General features: G+C 43.7%; 2 protein-coding genes across 5 annotated transcripts; both read left to right on the forward strand.

The window, feature by feature from the left end:
* Positions 1 to 13: 13 nt before the first annotated feature.
* LOC124476585 (E3 ubiquitin-protein ligase Hakai-like) lies at positions 14 to 3,584 on the forward strand. 4 transcript variants are annotated; one of them, XM_047033807.1, is made up of 6 exons: positions 16 to 136; positions 715 to 882; positions 958 to 1,058; positions 1,458 to 1,541; positions 1,700 to 1,773; positions 2,163 to 3,584. In XM_047033807.1, the coding sequence occupies exons 1-6, from the start codon at positions 124 to 126 to the stop codon at positions 3,181 to 3,183; spliced, it is 1,461 nt and encodes a 486-aa protein (XP_046889763.1). In that variant the 5' UTR covers positions 16 to 123; the 3' UTR covers positions 3,184 to 3,584. The 4 variants fall into 4 exon arrangements, with proteins under 4 accessions (XP_046889761.1, XP_046889763.1, XP_046889760.1 ...); XM_047033806.1 differs by having other exon boundaries at positions 18 to 136; positions 2,148 to 3,584; XM_047033805.1 differs by having other exon boundaries at positions 14 to 136; positions 715 to 1,058.
* Positions 3,585 to 3,695: 111 nt separating this feature from the next.
* actr6 (actin related protein 6) lies at positions 3,696 to 7,092 on the forward strand. The gene is made up of 11 exons (XM_047033968.1): positions 3,696 to 3,892; positions 4,025 to 4,142; positions 4,249 to 4,317; positions 4,654 to 4,777; positions 4,922 to 5,057; positions 5,146 to 5,202; positions 5,360 to 5,458; positions 5,751 to 5,829; positions 5,947 to 6,118; positions 6,216 to 6,354; positions 6,677 to 7,092. The coding sequence occupies exons 1-11, from the start codon at positions 3,825 to 3,827 to the stop codon at positions 6,804 to 6,806; spliced, it is 1,191 nt and encodes a 396-aa protein (XP_046889924.1). The 5' UTR covers positions 3,696 to 3,824; the 3' UTR covers positions 6,807 to 7,092.
* Positions 7,093 to 13,261: the final 6,169 nt, after the last annotated feature.

Here is a 13,261-nt window from a genome sequence, read left to right on the forward strand (position 1 = left end):
AGTAGATTGGGCCATTGGGTTTTTGGAAGGATTGGATCACAATGTGACGACAGACTTCTGTATATTTGGTGTACACTCCCACCTGTCACTGTCTGACTGAACGTTACACATTTACCCATCACCATGGACCAAAGTGGTAGGGCTCTCACTTATGTGCATTTTTACGTAGCTTTTTGTTTTCGGAAATAGTCTGTTATCTACATGGTGTAAACCGAATGCTTAATTTTTCACCTGCTGTGCTGTGCTGTTTATCAGCTGTGATAGAATTGAACGCAAGCATGACGTTTAGGTTGCGGCCTTGCCTGCTGCTAGCTAAATATCTCGATTAGCTAGTCGTGTAGAGCTATGTAGTTAGCTAGCGTAGCTATTTAGGTTGTGAGAAGGATGTCATAATATATGTAGCTAACAATTATTGAAGAAAAACCTAACAATAGCTTGTGAGTATAATGGCTAGCTTCCACCTTTGCTAGGTTATGTTTAGCTTGGAGCTAGGTTGTTAGCTATCTAAACAGCAGCAGCAGCAGTGTCAAGTGCATTACAACAGTTAGCTGAGTAGCAAGCTAGCAAACTACCTGCTACAGGAAGCTACTATAGCTTATCATAGAATGATCAAGTGTATCAACACTACACCGAAACATATAGAAATAATAAAACAAGACAATACAGCCAACATAGTGTAGGCTATCAAAAATAATGACAGCTTTTTCTTCACAGACAATGACATGCAAGGCACTGATGGTCCAGGGATTCTTGGTGGTCCGGATGTCCGGAGACGGATCCCTATCAAGCTGATATCGAAACAAGCTGTCCGGAGCAAGCCTGTCACCCGCTCCCAGAGACCTGCCAGCCGGTTACCCTCCAAAATCCAGCCTGGAGAAGATGGTAAACAAACACTTTTAGTTCTAAAAGGTACTATGATAAAGCTTAAAAACAGTGAACAATTACCCTGTTTTCTAGATGAGTTTGCCTTCAAGCTGGAAGAGAGGTTTGAGTGCAAGTCCGGAGATGCTTTTGGGAGCCAGAGGCGGTTTCCCCAGCCTATGTTCTGGGACTACAAGGTAATACTCTTCTCAATCTGACCCTGCCAGTGCTTCTAAAGTCCAACCCTCGGTATAAACACTGCCTACCTGCACCATAGAATCGATAGCTTTGTGGTGGTGTTGCAGGGTAAAGCAGTGTTGAGAGAATGTGGTCATGTGTTAAGAAATTAGAGAAACTATTAAAAGATAAAACCGCTTGTCAATAGAGCCTAGTCAAAGATTCAAGTTTTTCCAAACACTTCCTTTGTGCCCTACTATACTCTTAATTTCCTGTAAACCCCACACAGAGCCCTATACTTTGTGTGTCTCTAACCCTAACTCCAACTCCATTAATTGCAATTATTTTGCATGCTCTGCATTTTTCATGCATTCTATTTTCCAAATATATTCCAAACAGTTTGACTTGTTTCCATGCAGCTCAATCTACTCGGTGAGAAGGACGACACACCAGTACATTTCTGCGACAAGTGTGGCCTACCTATAAAAGTCTATGGACGCATGGTGAGAAATGGTCCATGTGGATGTCATATCACATACTTATACTATTAATAATTACACATGCATTACTTTAAAACCAAATGATAGAGGCTAATTGTTCAATCAATGTAACTAAATAATAAATCTTGCAATGAGATATATCTCTTAACACCCTGCTCCAGATTCCGTGCAAGCATGTATTTTGCCACGACTGTGCTGTGCTCCACGAGAAGAAGATGGACAAAATGTGCCCAGGGTAAATAAAACCTTTTCTACATTTCTATTTCTACCTGATAAGTAGTCTTCCAAGTAGCTGCTTCTGTCAACCTAGTATATGTCATATTGTTAATTACAATCTGTTTTTTGAGTCCCTAGAAGTAAATTAAATGGCCTTATTTCTTATCAACTGCAGTTGATAGTTAATGCTTTTGTTTTGTCCGCTCGTCTTTCAAATCAAGCTATACATGCAGTAGCAACCGGAGTTGGGTCAGTCCTAAACATTCGTGTGTGTGCGCTCCTGCCTGTGTGGGTGTGCACCTTTGGTCTATGGACCACAGTATGCGTTTCCTATTGTTGATGCATTGTGTATGTTCCCGGCTCCACTACCATTTCTAAACCCCTGAAGCTTAGTCTGACCCTGTACAGCTGCACAGACGCGGTCCAGCGCATTGAGCAGTGCCTGCGAGGCTCCCTCTACATGTGCAGCATCGTCCAGGGCTGCAAGCGCACCTATCTGTCCCAGAGGGACCTGCAGGCCCACATCAACCATCGCCACATGAAAGCAGCCAAGTCTGGAGGAGGAGGAGGGGGGCACCCCAGGCCAGAGTCGTTGCACCCACCCCCAGCGTCTTCCGACCCTCAGGACCGCTTCCGCTTGCTCCCGCACCTGGCCAAGCCGCACCCCCTCATCCCCCCTCCGCTGCAGGGCCACGATCCTTTTGGCCAGCCTCCTCCCGTGTCGCCTTCCACCCCGTCCTCCTCTGAGCTGGGCCCTGGCGGCCCCCCGCGACCCCCGCTAGGCCAGGAGACCTTCCGCATCTCCACAGTGACCACGCGCAAGCATAGCAACCTCATCACCGTGCCCATCCAGGACGACTCTGGGAGCCCCGCCCCTTCACGTGAGCCCCTCCCCCAGCAAGCTCAAGGACCGCCCCCTCCCCACCATCACCAAGGAGACTACCCCAACCAGCCACACCCCCACCACATGATGGCCCCGCCTCAGCCTCAGCACTATGGCCCGCCCCCTCCGCCCCCTCCTCCTCTAAGCCACCCCATGCAGCACCCCTCCCAAGGCTCTGGGACTCCACATATGGTCTACAGTCAGGCCCCACCAATGACATCGGGCCCCCCACCCCTCACCCCGCCCCCGGGCCACATCATGAACCAGATGCCGCCCTTCATGAACCATCCACCCCCCCCAGGACCATTGCCACAGCATGGGGGGCCCCCTCCGGTCAACGGCCCCCCGCCACATCACTACAACCCCAACTCCATGCAACAGGACCAGGGCACTCTCAGCCCACCCTTCAACCAACCAGGGGGACTGAGTCCAGGGATGTGGCCGGCCCCCAGGGGCCCGCCTCGCATGCAGGGACCCCCACCCCAGGGCCAGATGCCCGGCCCCCACCACCAAGACCAGTCTCGCTACAGGCCATATTACCAGTAACCAAACCGATGTTGGTCGCTTTACAATAATGATTACTAACATACTTTATTAGGGGTTAAGAAATCTAGCTTGTTCGTTTGGCAACTTGAATTTGTGTGTGGTCATTTGTGGTAGTTTATCATTGCCAAAGACTTGCAATTGCAAATGTTTTGCACCTTAGTGTACAAAAGGTACCCTTCCTGAATTGAGCAATGGATGAGTCATGTGAATACAACTGTGTTTCAACTCCATATTATTTTGTCTTTAGAGCATTGTGATTTGGCTGAATTACAGTATTTTGTTGGTGAAACCATAATGCTGTGTAACAGCATGTGAAATACAAAGAGCTCCATTATATTGATCGAAGTCACTATGTAAATTCAATATAAATATTTTTATAATAAAATTCAACTCAACCCCTTTGTCATGTATTTATGGTGGAAATGGCTTGCTTGTGTAAGACTAGGACCTAACTGGACGACCTGTGTTTCACTTAGACTGATTTATTTCGAAGGACTTCAATTGTGGCATTTGATTGGTTTAGAAGGAGGCACAGACAAACGCTTGATTTGCAATTGTGCCTAGCTGCTTGCATGAGGGAATAAAATACAGCACCTTTAGATAGTCGTCAGATAAACGACTCAAATATATTACTGTACAGTATGACCACGTTAATTCTTGACAATGGAGCTTATACCGCTAAGATTGGATATAGTCACGAAAAAATCAGGTAAATGTTATCTAGCTTGCTAGCTGACGCGTTAGCTAGCTAGCTACGCACCACCACTCGCCTACACATAAATTACACATCATTATTTAAAAACAAAAGGCTGATGTATTTTCTTTTTCACTTTAATGACAGCGTCATCCCAAATTGTCAGTTCCGCTCTAAGACATCAAGACTGAAGACTTTTACTGCCAACCAACTGGATGAAATAAAGGACCCGTCGGGACTTTTCTACATTCTACCTTTCCAGAAAGTAAGCGAAGCATAACATCACCTGTCCCACCATCATTCTGGCTGCATGTTTCTAATATAAAAGCGTTTTGGCATAAGGATGAATTAACGATGTTTGTCAATTATAGGGTTACCTCGTCAACTGGGATGTCCAGAGAAAAGTATGGGACCATCTATTCGGAAAAGAAATGTTCAAGGTGGTAATTCTCTTTTCAAAACAGTGCATAGTGGGAAATGTCAATCCCATTTAATACACATATTGAGTCGAGGACGGTAAACTAAAATGGGACGTAACTAAAATGGGTTCAACATAGGCCTAGATCATTTTCTATGATACTCTTAATATCTTCAACTGGAATTTCTACATGTTTAAAAGCACTTATTAAAAATTAAAGTCCTGAAAGAATAATTACGGTTCCACACAGCACCCCACATTCTAACAACTTTGCTTTCTCACTGTTGAAAACTTTACATTGCTATTGCCAGGTGGGAATGGGCTACCTCGCTTATTGTAAACATCTGTTCTGTTTCAGGTGGACTTTGCAGATACCAGTATAGTGATCACAGAGCCCTACTTCAACTTCACCTCTATCCAGGAATCTATGAACGAGATCCTATTTGAGGAGTACCAGTTCCAAGCAGCACTGAGAATCAATGGTAAATTGTTTCGAGTGAAGCGACACTGGAGCTCTGCAATGGCTTCATGTATTTTCAGAATTAGCATAATTGTTTTGTGTCGTTTTGAAGGTCCAAACGTTGTATGAAGCAGATGTTTGATCCGGCATGTTCTGTGTGTTCCAGCGGGGTCTCTGAGCGCGCACCACTACTTCCAGCAGAACAGCCCGGAGCTGTGCTGCATCGTGGTAGACAGTGGCTTCTCCTTCACACACATCGTCCCTTACTGCCGGGGGAAGAAAATGAAGGACGGAATATGCCGGTTGGTCACCACACTTTAAAAAGAACGACGGGGTTTCCAAGAGGACGGTACTCGATAAACAGTTTCATTTTGTGTTTTGGGTTCTTAGGATCAACGTAGGAGGAAAGCTACTGACAAATCATTTTAAGGAAATCATCTCATATAGGTGAGTGTGTTACTTTATGACAAGTCTACATGAACTGTAGGATGTGCAGTGGTTTCCCTGCGTTGGAATCTCAGTATTGAGTTAAGTACACATACTTAATAAGATGCAAATGCCGGTACTTGTTGATGTGAGTGAAGTCAAACTTGCTTCCTCACAGACAGCTTCATGTCATGGACGAGACGCATGTTCTTAACCAAGTGAAGGAGGATGTGTGCTATGTATCCCAGGACTTCTACAAAGACATGGAGATAGCCCAGTAAGTAGATTCTTACTGTATTGGGGTCTCTCCTTGTATCATCGAATCTGGACACTATCCAGATTTGTGTCGACATGATGTTATCGTTGTTTCTGGTCGAAATACAAACCTCCCACATTCCTCGGCACTAAGCACTGAAAATCGGTTAGAAATGTGCACTCGAGGTCCTTGATTATCTGCTGTACGTACTGTATGCACTATACACACTATTTGTACACCACTTTGGATAAGTGCTTTATGAAAGAAATGTGACAGAAGGATTATCAAGGTTGATGTTCCCTGTGTTTGCCAGGTTGAAAGGGGAGGACAACACTGTGATGAGAGACTACGTGCTCCCAGACTTCAGCTCCATTAAAAAGGGCTTTTGCAAGGCAAGCACACACCTTCACGTATAAGCCCGCCCCTGCACTCTCCTCTTTCCACTGTCGCCCGTCAGTCAAACGGCTGCTCGTGTTTACCATCTGGGATGCCTTTCTGCCGTTTTCCAGCCCAGAGAAGAGATGAACTTCACAGGCAAGTACAAGACGGGGGAGCAGATCCTGCGCTTGTCCAACGAGCGCTTTGCTGTGCCCGAGATGCTCCTCCACCCCTCGGACATCGGCATCCAGGAGATGGGCATCCCCGAAGCCCTGGTCAACTCCATCAACAACCTGCCGGAAGGTAGGAGAGAGAGAGGGAGGGAGAGAGATAGACAGCAATGACTGTGATCTCAGTGCGCTCCAGTGAGCTCCTGTTCTTCTCCCGTTGTGCTTGTCAGAGATGCAGCCTCATTTCTATAAGAACATCATCCTGACGGGAGGCAACACGCTGTTCCCGGGGTTCAGGGACCGGGTGTACCAGGAGGTCCGCTCGCTGGCCCCCGCAGACTTCCATGTGTCTGTGGTTCAGCCCCCAAAGTGAGTACAACTGCAGACTGTGTGATGGCAGAGGATGGAGAGTACACAACACAGACAGACATAATGAAAGTACTCAATGTTCCTCTCATCACTAAACCACTAACTGAAACAGAGCCAAGAGCAGAAGAAAAGAAAAATATATACTGTGGTATGAAGATAATTAGAGAAGTCACTAGGCACTTAAGTACTAACTCGCTATGTTTTCCTAAATATGTTATATCATCCTAGTCTCATTAAAGTCTGTAACTATCATAAAAAAAACAATGGCACTGACACAAATTAATTGCCACAGATTAGTAATGATCTTTGTTTTCTTACCCAGTCCAATATCTTACCCGTGGGAAGGAGGAAAGATTTTAGCGGACAACCCTGACTTTGACGAGATGGTGGTCACTCGAGACGACTATGAGGAGAATGGACATTTCATCTGCGAAGAAAAATTTGATATCTAATGAACTTGAATACATTTTGGTTAAACAGTACACACTACAGGTACTCACTTGAGGGCTGAACTGTTCGTATGTACTAAGACACAAGAAACTCTATAATGAAACTATTTACTATTCCACCCCTCAGTTTGCTGGCAAACTGGGAGGGTGCTGGACCATTACAGAATGACACAAATAACAGTCCATGCCTCACCCATGAAATGCATTGACATGAAGTGTAAAGAAATATTTGGATTGTCTGTGAAATAAATTTGGACTCACCTTTGTTACAAATAGTATATGCAAGTTTACCTTCTTTAGCAATGATCAGATGCTTGATTCAATTCCAAATGTTTACATCATTGTGTTCACCAATACCAGTCTTTTTGGACAGGGCCTCTTTGGTGCAAATGTCTGGAAGGGAAGTTTTAAAAAGTGCGCTAGTGAAAACATCTCCAATCAATGATTCTTCATTGAATGTGCAACAAGAGACTAGATTATCACAGTGTTGGTTTTTCAGTATTGCACACGTTAAAAAAAGGCTGACATTTAGATGTACATTTACAAATGAGCAGTAGTAACACATTCATTATCAAGTAGCCTTAGACATTATTTACTGCCACTGCAGTAAAAAAGAGGCAATTGAAAGCTCAAATCTAAGGTGCCCACCACTGACCTCCCCTCTAGAGTCTGTTGCATGTGCCTCACAAAAATATGTAAACATCTTCTGAATACACAACACCGGCAAATGTATTTACACAGTGTTGCACAAGATGTGTCCTTGGGATGTTTAGAAATGAATTAGATGTGGTGTAGAGCTTGTTTTTATTTCCTTTTTTAGCTTTTTTCTTTGTAGACCATGCTCTGTACCACACTACACTATAATGATTCATCCGCGGACACAAAGTTACAGCTGACAATTTCATGAAAATGTATTTGTCATATCTGCTGTAAGGGTTGCTGCAGTTTCATAGAAAAGGGTATAACATTATGTGTCTGTGATGCTGACGCATTTTCACAGTCAGAATTAATTTCGCTGCCCTTTGCCATTCATGACACTCTATTCAAGGTCTCAGAAGCACAATGGAATAATGAGCCACTGTACATTGGTCTGGGAAAATTACTGTTGAGGTAGATCTATAAATGGAGGACAGAAAAGGCAAAAATCAGTTTCAACATAATAAATTGCTACTGGAAACAAGTTTCGACTTTAGAAGTCTATGCAAAGATCTCCTTGAAGTTGAAATCTAAATTAATCATTCTTCCTGTGTGTAGACTTAGTTCAAATTAAATCGCTGAATGGATGTATATAGGATTACAGCTGCTATGCAGTCATATCCATTTGGCCCTTTCTCTTTCGTTTGAATCATATGAATAATTGAGTCGTACTGCTGTCTCCATTTGTTCAGCAGCAGCAGCTTGGCTGTGTGAAGTTCTAAATGTGATCCTGTTCCATGGCTACCTGATGGAATCTTGGCTTCCCCTGAATGGACTGTACTGCTGGAAGGATAATCCAGGGCTTCTTCTGTGGCTGTCTCTTTGTCCTCAGGAATAGAGGGAAACTTAAGTGAGCAAAGGTAGAGAAAAAAAACACTTCTTAACTCCATCACTTTTCTGGAGTGAGGAAGAATGCCCTGAAAAATAAACTTATGTGTTTTGATACTATACAGTACATAACACAGGAATGGCAAAGGTAAGCTAAACAAAGCACCTACATTTACATTTACATTTAGATATTTCACCTGTAGTCACACTGTAGTCACACTGTAGTCACCTACAGCTGAACCAAGCACCTAAATTTTTGGTTTCGGAGTTGTGTGTAGCGTAGCCAATGGCAATAAACGATGTAGCCCATCCTGGTAATCTTTTTTCTATATTTCATTAGACTGGTATTAACAGAAGTGACCACCTAAAAACTTGCTTAGTCAGCATCTTGCAGAAAAAGAATTATATAAAAAAACAAGGCCACAAAATATTATTTTGTTTTGTCAATTCATTTCTTCTACATCTCACTTTACTTCCGCTTTATCAACGTGTATGTTTAGATTGATTTAGGGTTTTAGGTGAGAGATTTTTTGTTTGTGTTTTCATTTCTACATATGTCTTCCAAGGGGTCATCAGACATTCTATTCATGGTGGAAAATCACAGAGATAATCATCATGATTGCAAGAAATTGTCGTCATTATATTCAGCATCTACCGGATCTCCTTAAGCACTTTTAAATGTCCCATTGGAAAGGAGAAAATAATTGAAGCATTGGTTCATGTGAACATCATTATGTGTCATGTGTCTGTAGATTTCACAAAACAGCCATTTGACAACCACACATCTTCTGTCATATCACAAATAATAAACAGATTTTACGTTACAACGCATAGTACATTCCTAATGAATTAGTGTTCAGGAAGTAAGGGTGCAGTTATATTTAGTGCACACTCCCTTTGACTCATCTGGTTTGCAGTATGACTTGTGTAGGGTGGTCAAGGAATGGTTTCATTTCACATCATATTACATGCTGTAGTACCCACAGCTGCCCTGGGGCTAATCTGGGTGTATGTGTCCTTAAAAGCACTGATGCTGTTTTCCTCTTAAATTATTAAGCTTCTTCAGCAGCTTTAAGCCATTGAGAAGAAGATTAGTAAGGTTATTTTGTGCCAACGTGTTTGTGTCTGTGTGTGTGTGGGGGGGTGGGGGAGGGGAGAGTGAGAGAAAGAGAGAGGGAAAGAGAGATGCACACAGCACTAATTGGAGTGCGTGTGTGCCTGCAGTGTGTGTAAGGATGTGCCCCAGTGTTGATGTTAGATCTCTCCCTGATCCTCAGAGCAGCAGCCAGAACTAGTGACTAATTGCTTTGATGTTTGAAACAATCAGGGATGAGTTTGCATTTTGTTCCTGCCTGTCAGGAGATGTATCCACCTCTCTGTTTTGAAGATTAGTCATTGAAAGTCACAAACTCTCTTCCTCTATGTCTTCCAAAAATGTGAAGACTGTGCTCTGGCAAATTAGAAACCCAGTGAAAACGTGGGATGAAAACAAGAATTTCTAAAATGATCTGCAGCTACCGATGGAATTTGGGGAATGAAAGCAAACCACTTAAAACATGTGAGCACCAATCCACTCATCACCCACTGTAGCTGCCATTTCAATGGAAAACAGACATATGTGTTCTCAGTGATTCGCCGCTTGCTCTGTTTGTAATGCCTCAGGCAAAAATATCATGTTAGCTCAGTGTGTTAACAGTGTCCGAGACAGGGGGTCGTACCAAGTGACTGAAGTGAGGAGTGAGGCCATCCTTCCCTGTGTTTCAGATCTGCACCACAGCAGAGTAGCAACTGCCTGTACACATCACTGTAATCCTGCTGTGTGGTGTGTCTGTCTGAGTAAAATAGTGCACATTGGCCTGTTCCTCTAATCTTGCTGTCTGTGCAGTGTGTGTGTGTGTGTGTTGTGTATAATCCTGCTCTGTGTGTGTGTGTGTGTGTGTGTGTGCCTGTGCCTATGTGTGTCTGTAATCCGGCAGTGTGTTTTCATTTGGTGTGTGTATGTGAGAGTATGTGTGTAAGCGCCATTTAAATGTAATCCCCTTCCAAGCATGGGCATCTGCGCACATGAGTGCGTGCATACGTGTGTGCTAAATGCACACCGCTTTAGATTGTGTGTGGCACGTGTGGAGATGCGCCACTTGCCGTCAGATGGCTTTGCAGCACTCCAGGTAATGATGAAGGGTGGGGCCTTGATTAGGACGTGGGACACCCACTCTGATCTCTTAATGTCTCTCTTTCGGTTCAAGGTTCTGGGTGAACTGGGCCTGGGCTGGGGGGAGACCTGAGGGGGGTCTGGGCGAGCCGGGCCGGAGAAAGAGGGGGGAGAAAGAGATGGGGGGCGGGGCTTATGCTGAACCCCTCCCCCAAAGCTGCTGGTCTCTCAAGGGCCTTGGTGAGGGGGTGGGTTGTGTGTGTGTGTGTGTGGGGGCGGGGGGTGCAGCTGACCCATTGACGATGGGGTTTAGTCGTTTTTATGCCGGAGCACCAGCGAGCCAGCGGCTAGTGTCCAGGCAGCATCAACCAGACCACACCTTCGCCACGCAGGAAAGGCCGAGCACACAGTGCCACCAGCTGGAGCTTCCAGCGGATAGGCTCGGCTATTTATAGCTAATCCTGTTTCGGTGAGGTCATGCTCTCTACCGTCCCTGAGACGGAGCAATCGGAGTTAAGCGCCGTACTCGCGTGCTACGGTTGTACTGGAGGGAGGTTGTGCGGCACAGTACACCAGACATTCTCTTTAGTGAGTATGAGTGTGTGCGTGTGTGTGTAGGACTGAGGACATTCTCTTCTGGAATGGCATGGTCGGTTTCGTCTCCTCTTAAGTCCCGCCTTGCCGCCACTTCCTGCTGTGACTTACCTGTAAGTGACTCCGCCTTTTTTCCATCAAGCTGTCAGTCACATGTAGGTCTGTTGTACGTCCTGATGCTTGAGTTCCAGCTTGTTTAGGAGACAATTTGTTGTTGAGTTCAGGAATTTGTCAGGATTTTGTATTTGAGTCCCACATGACCCAGTCTAGGAGCTTTGGAAAGGGATTTTAAGGCCACATTATCTCTTTTACCATCCATGTATTTATTTAATTGAATGTTTTTGTAATACAATGGACATTCCTCTCTCTCTCTTTTTCTCTGTTGCTTCTCACACAGACTGAAACACACAGATACACCATCTGTTTTGTGACTAAATAGGTTATCAACACCTTCTCTGACTCATGGTGCTTGTGAAAAGGTGTTAAGGCCAGCGCCACCATATTGAGATTAACCATCTATGGAACCACAGCAAGTTTGACAAGGCTTCAAATGTTGCCTTCTGGTTTGAAATAGCCAAGCATTTACTTGTCTGGTTGTTTTTTTATTTTTTAAGTCAAACAGTATTAAGAGGTTGCCATGTTCATCTTAAATAGTCAAATATTAATACTGTTGGGTAGCTGAATGGCATTTTGAGTGTTGACTGTCTGTGGCAAAGCTTTTAAGCATATAAACATGGTACACTATAACAGACATAATTTAATTAACAACCACCCCAAACAACATTTTAGTGCATCTTTTACAGATTATTCTGGTTGGTGTTCTAGGCCTCTATCTCATCAATAAATAGGCATTTAAATAAGAGGCAATTCTCTACTCTAAAGAAACATCCAAACAAACAAGTATTTGCTGTTGCTCCGAGTTGGTTTTAGAACTGCTGCCTGCCCATGTTTTTGCACAAATGCCAAAGTTATCTCTTTTTTGATGTTGTTGTTCATCAAATAAAAGAACATCTTACATATGGATGGTGAAAATTTTGCAATTCCCAACCAGTTTGCTTTGCGGCACAGCACTGGTTTTACCTGTTAAACACATCTGGATGACATGGGATGATGTACAGACAGAGGGATGCGCAGTACAGGAGCTTTGTGCATGTCAGGACTTTTTCAAAGTGAATATGTTTTATCTCTTACCTGTCTTTCTCTTTTACTTCTTCTGGAGTTCAGCACGAAACCCCTCTGTGTGTCTGAACAGTTTAATCCCAAAGTATATCCTAAAGCACAAACATCAACTCACCTGCGGCTGTCCTGAACTGCCATTGTATTTGTGTATTTCTATAGTTACAGTACATTTCTCATGTACGTTTCTCATGCACATTGTATTGTTTTAATATAAGAAGATCACACCTCATGGATTACAGCATTGCTTGATTAATATTTTATTCACATCCCAAAACATACTTCAGTGATTGGGAAAAGGGTCACAGATGGGGACTAAACCATCTCATAACTTTAACTGACCTTTCCAGCACAAATCCATTTACCAATTTCCATTTAGGAGAACTTCCTGTTGCCTTTGATGCTGTGGAGAGCTTGACTTCCTCCTACCAGTATTCTTTGATGTTGAATCAATTTCTCATCCTTAATGCAGCAATCAGACTGATAGTAATCCTCATCAAATCAAGAGCACACGCAGAGATCTACTGCAGCAACTTCCCATACACAAACATAGACACACAAATGCACTGAAGCAAACACAAAACACAAACACAAACACACAGCGTGTTCTGCAGTTGTGTTTAGTCATTCTACATTCAGTACCAAGGACATTGAAAAGGATAATTTACCCCATACTCACTTTTGGTTTGCACTCACCTTTACTAGAACTTTCTGTGGTTTCCATAGAAACACAAATTTAGAGGGCACTGACAGAGTGTTCAGTTTGGAGAGTTGGGTGAGTAAGGGAACAGAACAGTCACCTGCATCATGGAATCTCGCACAGTTCCTCTGAACAGTGTTCTATTAGAGACCTTTTGAGGCAAAAATCAAGTGTTACTGGGTTGTTATCTTATCTTACTGTAATAGTTTTGCCTTGCAGGCAGCATTTGCATATATTAGCAAGCTAGCATTTCAGGAAAGAATTGACTACAGTGTCACAAAATAATTTAATCTGTCCTTCATTAGGGAACTA

This window comes from Hypomesus transpacificus, chromosome 14, assembly GCF_021917145.1.
Source record: "Hypomesus transpacificus isolate Combined female chromosome 14, fHypTra1, whole genome shotgun sequence".
In the NCBI taxonomy this organism is placed as follows: Eukaryota; Metazoa; Chordata; class Actinopteri; order Osmeriformes; family Osmeridae; genus Hypomesus; species Hypomesus transpacificus.

What these genes read in the sequence shown, in the direction of transcription:
- actr6 (XM_047033968.1), top strand. Translation starts at nt 3,825, where the DNA reads ATGACCACGTTAATTCTTGACAATGGAGCTTATACCGCTAAGATTGGA. An exon ending in AGCAGCACTGAGAATCAATG is followed by an intron (nt 4,778 to 4,921) that starts GTAAATTGTTTC and finishes TGTGTGTTCCAG; the next exon opens with CGGGGTCTCTGAGCGCGCAC. An exon ending in TTAAAAAGGGCTTTTGCAAG is followed by an intron (nt 5,830 to 5,946) that starts GCAAGCACACAC and finishes GCCGTTTTCCAG; the next exon opens with CCCAGAGAAGAGATGAACTT.
- LOC124476585 (XM_047033804.1), top strand. An exon ending in TAAAAGTCTATGGACGCATG is followed by an intron (nt 1,542 to 1,699) that starts GTGAGAAATGGT and finishes ACCCTGCTCCAG; the next exon opens with ATTCCGTGCAAGCATGTATT. An exon ending in ATGGACAAAATGTGCCCAGG is followed by an intron (nt 1,774 to 2,147) that starts GTAAATAAAACC and finishes CCTGAAGCTTAG; the next exon opens with TCTGACCCTGTACAGCTGCA.